Source organism: Vigna unguiculata, chromosome 9, assembly GCF_037176805.1.
Source record: "Vigna unguiculata cultivar grain cowpea cultivar isolate G323 ecotype 2 chromosome 9, ASM3717680v1, whole genome shotgun sequence".
Classification (NCBI taxonomy): Eukaryota; Viridiplantae; Streptophyta; class Magnoliopsida; order Fabales; family Fabaceae; genus Vigna; species Vigna unguiculata.
This window is the reverse complement of record NC_140800.1, coordinates 19376812-19389500: the sequence shown is the minus strand read 5'-3', so window position 1 is coordinate 19389500 and position 12689 is coordinate 19376812. Positions and strand designations below refer to the sequence as shown.

The window sequence follows — 12689 nt, the reverse complement described above, 5'->3', positions numbered from 1 at the left end:
AAACTTAATTTTTCTTATATTAGGATTTCTAAAAATAATTAGATTAAATATGTTTTTTGTTTCTTAACTTTTAATAAAAATTGAAATTAATTTTTTTTAAAAACTTTAGTCCAATTTAGTCTTCCAACTTTAGATGTATGTGAATTTAGTCATTTAAACCAAATTTTGTTAAATTTATTTTACGTTTCAAATGAGTTTCATAATATTTTTTTAACTAACATTGAAACAGAGATGTGTCAAACCGTGTTAACAACTCAAATGCTACTAAGAAAAATATTTGAAATGTCAAATAAATTTAACAAAATTTGATTAAAATGACTAAATTCAAATATTTCTAAAATTTGAAGACTTTTAAACTAAAGTTTTGAAAATGAACTAATTCTAATTTTCACCGAAAGTTATAGAACCAAAACATATTTAACTCAAAAAATTCAATTATGTTGCTTTTTGGACATAACTAAAATCTAAAAGTAATAAATTATTGTTTTAAAAGTCTTATGGTTTACGATATTCTTTTAGAAATTCAATTCGAACTTCTACACTGGTATATTTATTCCTTTAATATTTTATCAGTTATATTTATTTGTATTCATGTTTTATTTTTTTGTTATATTTAAATTTTACTGTTATTACATTTTAAAAAACAAGTTCGTTTAGGAAAATTTCCAATATATTTTTATTCATAATATACATGTGGACCAATGCTTATAAATTCTTCAAAAAAATACCAAGATCGAAGGTGGATAGAAAAACTTTAGTATTTCTAATTACTTTGAAAAAAAATTATCAAATAGTATTTAAATATAATCAAAATATTAAAGTTCTATGTTTAAATATTATGTTATTACACAATTTTCTTACCTTTTAATATTATTGTTATTTATAATAACAAAAAAATATACATTTTTTAAATAGTCCAGTGCATTGGACGGGTACAAAAACTAGTATATATAATATAACTACCACAAGTAGGACGGGCTCCTGAGTAAGATACCAAGATATTTCCATAAACTTCATCACAACACCCAGCAATCTTTAGGTCGCGGTTCCCAGAAGAAACATGACTTCGTTTCATTACATCCTGTCCAGCTTCTAACTTCAAGAACTTGTATTTCAGAAGGTATGGAGAAAGTTTCATAATGCTATTATGATAGATAAAAAATAAAAAGTGTATAGTAAAAAAAAAACATAAATTCCATAACCATTACTTAACTAAGAAATTTACACTATGGAAAGAAAATATGAACGTGTCTAGTCTTCCACAGAGGGAGGAGTATAAGACATTGCCAAGTAGACAGTACTGTAGACATGCAGACAACAACTAACGGGGCTTGCTCCTTCACATTGACCAATCACAGTGGTACAGGGGCGCACCATTTCTCCACCACAAAATATTCCAGAAAATGGCACTCCTGGAAAATTCTCCAAGAAAGGGGAGCTATCAACATTGTTACGTCCAAAGAAGGATTCTCCCCGGCCGTAACAAGCAAAAATTAAACCTCCAAAAACATTGGCAGCATTGTCTCCATCACCCTTGAAATTCTTGGAATTTCTTTCCAGTGTAATATTCTTGAGGGCTTCATGGACCTTGGTTAATGAAGTTAAGGCAGTGTTCGGATCTGAAAAGTAGAATTGAAAGAAATCTCCTGTTTTTATGCCGATGCCGTCCACATACAGATACTCTTCATCACCTCTGTCCAAACACAAAAACTTAGCCCTTTTTATTAAGAGGGCAAATAACTGCTACGGAAAACACAAAAACACACACACACATGGCCATGAGCCTCATGATGGCAATGGTGACAATTTCACTAGAGGCTATGGAGAACCTTAGATACGTGTTTTAAAGGCCAAGGATTGCAACTACACCCATAATTTTACGTGAAAGAATGGGAACAAATATAAAAACATCAAATGGCTGTCATAAAAGCTAATAAAGATTCATTTACAATTTCAGCAGAAGCATCTTTCTAATTATTTCTGTCTGGGCACCATTTTTAATATTTAAGTGATTTCAATATTGAAGTAATAAAATAATACCATCTATCGAAACAAAAAATTAGCTTAGACTTATATGTTCAAAAATATTGTCTGCATCCGTATTTCATTCTGGACAGAACTCATGTCATCTAAGATTGTACAAAAAGAATTTAGGCAATCATGGATACATGCATTTGTCTTTTCTCAAAGAATTTGAGCTCAGATTAACAGTTACAATTTAAACACACCATCTTAGTAGAGGGTTTATGCCTAACTCCACCAAACAACTATTAATGAATTAGAAGATTGCTTCTAGTTCCCTATACTCAGTATCCAAGAATTTGAAGTACAATAATAATTACACATTGCCACACCTACAATTGTTTTTCAACATAGCACAAGATTCCAAAAAAATGGGTAAAACAACTTTTTAAGACTTAAAAAAAACAATTTACCAAATTTGTAAATTTAGACTACTATATCTTTTACATGAGTTGGTTATAAGCAACTGTAATTCATCACCCATCATCTAAGCTAGATAAACCAAAATTAATATCAGCAGTTGAAAATGACAGTGGATGGAATAATGGGATTATAAGATATAGCACTAAAAGGTAGATATAGCAAAATTCAGTCCTTTTAAAAAAATCTTCAAACGCATCCAGAGAATGAGAGAAGAATATACATCAATGAGGAAGTAGAACACCAAAGTACTTTAAATCATACCCCACAATTCCATGATATGCAACACAGGTTCTTGGCATTGGCTTCTCTGCTCCCGTGGAGAATTTCCTATGTTTAATTACCCCGATGTACAAATCAGGAGATTCAATATGATTGTCCAGCTGCAACATTTTTTAAGTTAAGAAAATAAAAACCATATATAAGAAGAAATAAATCCCATACTAGAAATCCGTACCTTGCAATTGGATCCAAACAGTCATTTGCAAATTTCTTCACAAGGGTATTTTATTTATTACATGAAATCTAATGGTCATTCTTTAAAACTACGTTTTGACGAGTTCTAAATAATTTTAACATATTTTTTCCTTAGCAAATGAAATTTTAATTTTGCCTAAAGATATGCATAAAATTGCGCACCAAATTATTGATATCAAGTAGAATACTCTGACCATCAAGAAGTTCTTGTTGCCCTTCCCTCCTAGCAGTTAGCCATGTTGCACAATCAGTGGTGTTTGGTCTAACTGAGGCAGCCTTGTATCTGGGACCCACAGTTGAAACACCATCTGACAATGCAACATGAAACCTAATAGTTCCTGCAGTGAAATCAATCCATAGCAAAGGTAAGTAACTTGTAAAAAACAAACTAAGTTAAAAAACTAGTAAATAATGCCATGTGACTGGAAAAATCACAACAGTAAAACAATCCACAAGATAGACTATTATTCAACTTGTTCACACATACAAAGGCAGAACAAAAAAGAGAGGGAAACATGATAAAGAAAAAACAGTGAGGGTGCTTATCCTACGATGCATGGATACTCGAAAATTGCTATATCTGCATCCAATATTGATAATTTGTGTTTTGGACACGATTAGGTAAAAAACTTAATAAAGCTTTAATTCAATAAATTCTTGACTTTGATTCAACTTATTTTGGAGAAATAATCACTTACTTTTTCCAACTTCCTTAGACAAATTTTAAAAGTGACTTCAAATTTAACATTAACAAACATGACAAGTAAATACTAGGGTAATCATCAAGCTCACTAAAACAAGTCAACTGATAGAACTCCACAGTTATATAAGTGATTCTATTTAGTAAATACTGGGGTAAGGCTCATCCAGATGATAAAACTCCTACAAAATGTCTTACAAGAGACTTTCTGCCCTAAACTTCAGAATACCACACACAAAATCTGGTTGTGTTAGACAAGATTGTCAAACTTGAGAGTTTACATAAATTCATGGAAGCTTTGTAAACTCTAATCATAAACTCGTAGGAGTTTACTTCATACAAAAAGACATTAAAATACCTATAAATAATATAATAATTTAATGATGATGCAATAAATATTTTTTTATATTTTTTAGTTTCTCATAGTATATATTACTTTTAAATATTTTTCTAATGTTATTACACTTTAATCATTACTCCTCTTGATTATATATCTCATTATTATATTTTACAAGAAAAAAAAGTTAATCTTCAAATTAAGGCCCAATAATCTAAAATATTAAGAGGGCAATTTCTTCCTACACCCCCATAGTTAAAATTCCAATTATACCTCTGTTGTAATTATAGTTCCAGATTGTGTAATCCATGGCTATTCTGAATTGTTAAATCCGTAATGCAAAATTACATTTTAGATTATACAATCTATAATATAAATTACATTCCAGATTGCACAATCCATAGTGTAAATTTACATTCCGGATTGTACAATCCGTAATGCAAATTTATATTCCGGATTGTACAATCCGTAATGCAAGTTTATATTCCAAATTTTATAATCCATAATGTAAATTTAGAAGCCAATATGAAATGCAAATTACATTTCAAATTATATAATCCATAATACAAAATTATATTCCAGATTCTACATTCCATAATGCAAATTTGAAAGACAATTTGTAATGCAAATTGCATTCCAGTTTGTACAATCCATAATGTAAATTGCATTCCAAATTTTACAATCAGTAGTGCACACAAATTGTGGAATCCACAAGTAATAATCCGCATCCCTCGTAAAAAAAAAAATTGACCCCAGGAAGGTGGAGGTAGAGGTGAAAGATGTGGTGGAGGTGGAGGTGGGAAAGTATGGAGGTGCAATGGAGGAGAAGGGAAGGAGATGAGAACAAATTTGACTTTTCACCTTGGTTATAGGGTGCAGTAAAATAATATAGGGGTGCAAGAAGAAATTGCCTAGTAAGAGAGTAGAAAAACACCTAAACCCTAATATGTGAAGTTATTAAATATGTAAACAGCATAAAAAGTATTATCCCACTATTTGAAGTTAGATACATAAATCACACAATGACATTGGACACCATTAAAAAAAATTCTCAGAAATATTATTTATATGAGATTCCTCTTAACAATTTCCTCCACTGCCATTGATCTCCCTCTACCCATTTTTACAGGGCCAAAATCCATGCAAACTACTCTCCCAACCATTTCTTTCAATGACCCTTTTTTTCATGTGTCTCCAAAACACCTTAACAGATTTTTAGTCATCTGTTCTCCTATAGATGTCAAACCAATATCTTTTTACAGACATCCAGTTGTATACATCCATTTTATCATATCATGCCTTTCTTGAATGGCCACACATCCATCTTAACATTCTCCATTTTCATATCACTACCTTTTTCTCTTGCCCCTTTAAGCCCAACAATCAATATTAACCCAAGGAGTATAGCACCTCTTATGTTGTGAGTGATCCTTGTTTGACCAAAGTAGCTATACTCACAACGTGATTCCTCACTACTAAGGAGCATAAAATCAGTATTCACTATCATGGATATAGCACATGACAGAACAACCAACTCTAATTGTATTAATAACAGAGGTTCCAGCCAAAATAATGAGATTCAGAACTGGGAATACAATTAACAAAAGCAGAAGAAAAGAAATGATGACGGAATAGTGCAAATTCTCTCCCAGGTCCACAACAAGTCCAGCCTACCTCCTTTCTCCCTACAACCTCCTATTTATCCTTTCTCTCTCTCTGTAACAACCTTTGCACACCACACACCACTAATGCCAAGTCAGCAGTTAGTTAGCCTACCAATTCTCTATCCTTATTCTGACTAAGTGTGATACATTTCTTCTGTCTCTTAACGTACACCATAAACTTAGAGGTCTTGTCAATACTCCCCCCTCAATCCCAACTTGTCCTCAAGGTAAAAAAGTGGGAAACAGCTCCTTGATTGCAGTGATATCCTCCCAAGAATTTTCAAGTCAGGCAATTCCTTCCATTTAATTAGTACTTCTGTTTCCGGTGTCCTTCTTAATGGTGAAAGCTTCAAGCTGACTTGCATCTCCCAATCTTCACCAAAAATATAGGGGAAGTGGTTGACCCATCACAGTTGCAGCAACTGCTTTCTGCATTGCATAGCATAACGGATGCACTGTTGTTCCTTCAGATAACTGCAACTTATTAGCAACTGAAACCACCTTCTCGATAATTGTTTATGTCCAAAGTTTTCAGTTTGTATGGTTGTATCTTCAAAAAAATCCGCATCCCCAACCCAACCTCCCTCCAATGCTTCATGCTACATTGGGCTTTTTCTAGTTCGGATAAGAAGCAAACAAGGGTTGATGATGTCAATGGAGGCCTAAATTGAAGCCCAATTTAAAGAAGAAATTCTTGGCCAGAATCCTTAAATGCTAGTAAAGCATGGCAAATGAGGCATGAAAAGCATATCAAGCATGGAAGGCACCTTCCTTAGATTCAGCCACTCAAATTTTCCCTCGTTTTTTTTTTCTTTAATATTTTACCACACTTATGTAGGTTCTAGGTACCTCATTTGAATGTATTTAGAAGAACATTTAGGTGTCATCAGGATTGTAATTTGTAGAACTCATCGGTTGGAAATATCCATCAGCCTCACATGTAAGATTACTTTTGAGTTTATTGAAATTTGAGAATTGAGAGGAAACTCTTTTGTGAGTGATGATTCTTCATTTAGCTTATCATGAAGAAGATTCATTTGGCGCTCTTCTTCCATCAACAAGTCTTTCTATCCTTTTCTTTCTTTGTCTTGTTCAGTGTTATCGAAACTCTGTTATGGCGGCGTCATAACGGAAATCGGGGCAGTTTTGCAGCCTGCAGCCTGCAGCCTGCAGCCACAAGAAGGCGGTGGGATGCGGGTTTTTCATGGTGGCTCCTGGTGGTTGCTTTTTGCATGACGAGTGGCAGGCATGGAACGTCAATGACGGAAAAGGCAGGCAGCAGCAGCATGAGGAAGAAAAATGAGCAGCGGTGTGAAGAAGAAAGAAGAAAGAACGGCTGCAGCATGGAGAAGTGGGGTAGTGGAAGAAACCCTAATTGCAGGGCAATTGCACATGTAACATAAGCCTAATTGCAGGGTGTGTTAAAAGCCTAACTTATGTTTTGTTAAGAATTGGGCCAGCCCAATAAAACTTATTTTATCCACCTAATCTTTCTTTTTCTTCAGCCTCTGTACTAAGTACTACTTACCCCCAGTTTGTCGTCGCCCACCATCATCCACCGCCACTCGCCGCTACCGCCGCCCCTCATATTTTTATATTTTCTTTCTAAATTATCTATGTCATATATTATATTTCTTTTAATCCTATATTTCCGTCATAACCCTTTAGGGTTTCCACCATAACTTCATAAAGGATTTGTAGCTTTCTGATATTTTCTATTATCTGATATCGATATCGTTGGCCTTGTTCTTTGTTCTTGTGTAATTGTCTAATATCTTCTCATTTCCGTCAAATGTGTCTTACTGTTAACTTTGTCCAGAAAGTGCTCACGAAACACTTGTCTCTGTCTGACACAATTTAAGAAGGAAGCCCATGAAGTTTCACTATGCCTGAGATAAATATTTCAGCAACTTCTATAGGAGTAAAAGGGGGAGCAATGGCCACAACACGAGAGTATTTGGTTAACCTGAACCACTACCGAGACAGTGTCTACTCCAAAAGCCTTGGGCAACCCCTCAATGCAATTGATGGAGATGTCTGACCAAATCTGAGTCAGAAGAGGTTGCAAAACTCCAACTGTAGGTTCCTCAAGAGAGCATGAACAACCCTGTTCTCCTTCACAGGTTTATACTTAAAATTAAACCAAAACAATTCAAAAACCCATTTTTGCTACTCTTTTTTTATGAGTCTTTGATCTGCTAGAAACCTCAAGTTTTTCTGGTTGCAATGTACTAGGAAACAGCTAGCCAGAAAATAGTCCATCCATTTGTGGTAGTCTAGTACAAATGCCATCAACTCTCACTCATACACTAAATTGATCCTTCACCTAAGCTTTTACTTATCTAATGGGATGCACTTCATGCATAAGTACAGCACCTATGACTTTCCCAGATGCATCAGCTTCAATAAAAAATATTTTCTCAAAGTTTGGGACTGCCAATATTGTCATTGCTTTTCAGGTGCTCAAAAGCCACTTGAGCCATTTTCCTAATTAAAACTATCATTCTTTAATTGTTGAGTGTGAGGCCAAGCAATCTTCCCATAATTTTTATCTCTAGCTGATGTGGGATCTTTAACATATATCACAAAAATGTCTTCCAATGATAAGAACAGACACATATGTGGGTTCACCCTATCTATTTCAACAACTACTTAATCTCATTCAGCTGTAATTGGCTATCTTCTAGCAACTTTTGGACGTTGTGCTCCAACTCAAGACTCCATTGCAGTGCATGTAGAGACCATACAAGTTGCCACAAACAAATGCTATGATATCAATTGATAAGAACCAAAAAAAATATGATACAACAAGCCAACTCTAGTTGTATTAATAATAGCAACTTTAGCCAAAATCAACTAAAATTTTGAAATGGAAATACAATTAGCAATAACAGAAGAAAAGCAATTAGAGAGTGTCCAATTCTCTTCCAAATCCACGACAATTCTAACCTACCTCCCCCTTCCCTACTACCTCCTATTTTTACTTTCTCTCTCCCTCTAACAACTTGTGCACACTGCACACCACTATTTCGAGAGAAAAATAATTGAAATTTGCAGACATATCTAATCAAGCTTGAAGGGAATTTTCACTTGTCTTAAAATTTATTTGATTAACAGTTCATTTTCTCCTGATTAAAGGATATATGTTCGCGAAAGTACAGCAATCATCAACCCTGTGATCCTTCAAGGAATAGAAGAAAATGCATTACTCGTCAATGAAATAGTGCAGTATGCACTGTAGCAGTTATATGAATTATATCATGGATCAGGTGGCAAGGGCTGCCAAAAGATAACCAGACATACCCAAAGACCTGTCTCTGTCCTGAACAAATACCAGAGCAACAGCTTCTACATTTCCTCTTCTACTACAAATGATTCTAGAATCATTCCCACTTTTGTGTACAAAGTCAAAGGAGCCTCTCTCATCACCCACAACGACAGTGTCCATTGGCATAGCATAATCTGAAATAAAAACAAGAATTAATTTTGATAAAAAAAAATAATGAAAATGAAGAGCACAAGCTTGTAGTAAAAGAGTACAAATTAAAATAATGATCTAAATTACATAACACATTTGTAGAATACAGTTTCCGAATCTAAAGTCAAGTATTAAACAACAGTTATGTATCCCATAGACATTCTACAACAAAAATTTTAGAGTAAGCAGGAAGTCATATCTTTAAGTGCACAAAATAAACCCCAAGAAATAATTTCCTTCCTTGCTCTTTTGTCACAGACACACTAAAAGTGAGGAGATAACCCGATAAACTCCATAGTCTACCAAGCAGCAGGCTAATTTTCTCCTACTATTTTCCTCATAAAGTAAAGAGAAAATGAAAATATTAAACAAAAGAGCATATCTACGAAACATAATACATACAGGATTATCAAATTATATGCATATAAGTATCACTCACCCAATTTCTCCAGAACCAATTTCATGTCACTGCTTGCTTCCTATGCAGCCAAATCAGAGTATCAGAAACATATCCAAGAATTAAATAAATAATGAAAAAGATAATAAAATAAAATTAGTAAATATGCGTGCAGCTATAAACTTACTCCAAACAATATGATCCCCACAGGGAACGGGCAACCAGAGGCAATGGCTGAATATTCCTTAATATCCTTAATAAAATTGTCAACCCATGGTGCTTGAAATGACTGTTGGAAAAAATAAATAAAAGAATAAAGCAACCCTCATTTAAATATAACTAATCAGTATAAAGATGCGAAAGGGTGCAACTAAGGAACTGAGGTGAGGCAACATTAGTCACTCATCCTGGTTGAACCATACACTACTGATGCCTTGATGCCTTTCTGGTTCTGAGCTTTAGACAAGCACAACTAAAAACATCTTATTTCAAAATAGGAAAACCAATTACAAACCGATCTAATATGCTAACTGTGATGTTAAAAGAGATCGAATAGTCATAGTGTTAGTCTATGGATTGGGACTCGTCTCTTTAGTAAAGTGTGTAGTTAATAATACGAAAAAGCAATGCAAGACATAAATATTTTACTGCCATGTTCTCTTTATGTTCTTTAACACCTGTCTTCGATAAGCCATCTCTAGCTTCTTGGCATCAACACCTTAAATTGGGTTGTAGAAGCATTCATTTTCACAATGTCTTACTATCTCAATCTCTCTTATAGATTACATATTCATTTTCTGAGAATGCACAAGTCCAAATTCTTAAAGGGATTTTACTACCTTTCTTGGCCGCCGCAACGGCACGGCTTCAACTTTCAATCCCGGCAAGTAGCCAACAGTCAAAACTAAGCCTTCGTTTATAGACTTTGCATATGTTTCCTCACCAAAGCCACTGAAAAGGGCACCCCATTTGACCTACATAAATCACCCTGCGTTTAGTCGAGTTCAGCAAATCTCTACCACAACAGAAAACAAATATCAAAACCCAACCTCTTTAAACTCATCAGTAACAGCATCCCTTCCAATAATACCATTTGCCACGGTAACAATAACGGGAATATTAGATCCCAATGACTGTCTAATCTGTAACATAAGCATTAAGTCAATTGCATAGCAAACACAATAAAAAAAATCAAAAGAGATGAAGGTATTAATTCCTTACAAGCCGCAGAGTCTTGGAAGTGCAGAATCCAGTTCCAGTATTGGCAATAGCAAAATGCGGTCGAATTGGCTCCGACAGAACCCTTTGCACAACCTCATTAACAGCATCCTATACGAAATTGTAGAGCGTTAACCGACGTCATTCCGTAGGTTTATTACCGAACCCTAATTGTGTAAATTGTGAGATAGAAAGAGGGTTACGGGGAGCGAAGGGTTGAGAGAGAGCGCAGAAGAGAGTTTGGGACGAGAGAGGATGCGATTGCAGAGAGAGTTCCATGCTTTGCTGACGCAGGCTGCGGAAGCGAATGGAACAGCAGGAAGCCTCGCTAGAATGTTCTGAAGAAGATCATCATTCAGCATACTCAAGCTGGTGTTCGCATCGCTCGAAGCTTTCATCTTCGTGCTCGATTTTCGCGACGACGATGGCTTCTCCATGGCGGTTCAACACCATCTACGTGAACATCGCAGAAAGTACCGTGAAGAAAATGGCGAAACATTTTTCACATGGGCTACGGATTGGGCCTTGGCCCTCAATAGAAATCTTTTTCTATAGAAATTATCAAATTTATCATATACATGTTAAATGTTAAATGATACACAAAATTGTATTCTGATTAAATTAAATTAATACCTTTATGCTGTCAATTTTCATTAAAAATTCATTTTTCTCCGTCTTGTATTTTAATCTCTCTTTTTTTAATTTTAATACATCTGTGTTGCAGTTTACAGAAAATGAAATACAGATTTATTTTAAAGAAATACAATATAATAGACGGTATATATATATAGATATGGTTGCACTCTTACTACTTTAATCGTTTTACAAAAAATAAAAATAAAAATGGTTATTCAGGACCTTTACATCTGTATACACATGCCTAACAATACATATAAATATGGACACTTTTTGTTCCCAAATTGTACGAGGTCATTGTTAATTAAGAATCCTAAATATACTCGCTATAAGGATCAATAGCCTTTAGGTGACCAAAGATAGAAAGATATTATGAAGAGATCAAACACTTTTTATTTGTGAAATATTGAAGTTTACAGTACTCCGCAGCATTCTAAATGCATTTCCTTCTTAATATATTTAGAATCTACACATAATATATTTCAAGGGAGCACAAAGTGCAAATTTTTTTATCAAACACAAACTTAATTAAAAATTCAGTGGTCTCCTCATTCTTATTTAAATTAAAAAAAATCATCTTCTGTCCTAAAACCCTAATTTTTCACTCCTAACTTTTCTCTTACCCTTTACCACCTCACTCTTTCTCTATGAGCAAAACCCTAATTTTTTTTCTTCACTCTTAACGTCTCAATGTCTTCTTTGTCTCTTTTCTCATCTCTTATCTCTTTACATGAAACCCTAATTTTCATTCTTGGCCCTCACTCTCAACATCACTAAAGAAGAGTTTTGCTATGTTGCGTGCATCATCTACTTTTGTGGCAGGGTATAAAATGAGCCATTTTGCTAAAATGATCCTCCACCATTAAGATAAAATCAAAACCCCTTTGAGTCTTGTGTAGACCAAGGATAAAATCCATGTTAATATATTCTGAAGGGGTTGAAGCAAAATGCAAGGGGGTATATAAACCATGAGGCATAGTCCTAGACTTAGCTTGTAAGCATGCAATGCACCTATGACCATGTCTTTGGATTTCCTATCTCATTTGGGGCGAAAAGAATTTTTCTTCAAGTAAGTTTAGAGTGTTATCAACTCCAAAATGGCCCATGAGTCCCCCTTCATGTGTTTCTTTCACAAGGAGTTTTCTATGAGATCTTTGGGGTATTGATAACTCAACTTTTATACTCTCATATTGAAGCTTATTACATTCCAGCATTTTTGTTTCTTTTATCTTTCAATTTTAGCTTAGATTTTTTAATTTTTAGGAAGTTTTAGGAGTTGCAGCATCACCCAACGCCATATATCCTCACCAAACGCATTGTTGAACCTTGCTTACTGTCTC

General features: G+C 34.4%; 1 protein-coding gene across 1 annotated transcript; it reads right to left on the bottom strand.

Moving 5' to 3' along the window:
* Window positions 1–1123: 1123 nt before the first annotated feature.
* On the bottom strand, window positions 1124–11239 carry LOC114163091 (F-box/LRR protein). Its single transcript, XM_028047169.2, has 10 exons — window positions 10917–11239; window positions 10717–10824; window positions 10545–10637; window positions 10335–10469; window positions 9683–9784; window positions 9538–9577; window positions 8924–9082; window positions 3082–3257; window positions 2707–2825; window positions 1124–1693 (listed from the first exon to the last, which is right to left on the bottom strand). The coding sequence occupies exons 1-10, from the start codon at window positions 11148–11150 to the stop codon at window positions 1252–1254; spliced, it is 1608 nt and encodes a 535-aa protein (XP_027902970.1). The 5' UTR covers window positions 11151–11239; the 3' UTR covers window positions 1124–1251.
* Between the last annotated feature and the right edge of the window lie 1450 nt (window positions 11240–12689).

Bases quoted from the DNA above. Each gene is read 5' to 3' on its own strand.
- LOC114163091 (XM_028047169.2), bottom strand. From the start codon at position 11,150: ATGGAGAAGCCATCGTCGTCGCGAAAATCGAGCACGAAGATGAAAGCT. The intron at 9,785-10,334 runs GTAGTAAAATCC...TTTTTCCAACAG, and splicing joins CGTTGCGGCGGCCAAGAAAG to TCATTTCAAGCACCATGGGT. The intron at 9,083-9,537 runs GTGAGTGATACT...TTTTTATTTCAG, and splicing joins ATTGGTTCTGGAGAAATTGG to ATTATGCTATGCCAATGGAC.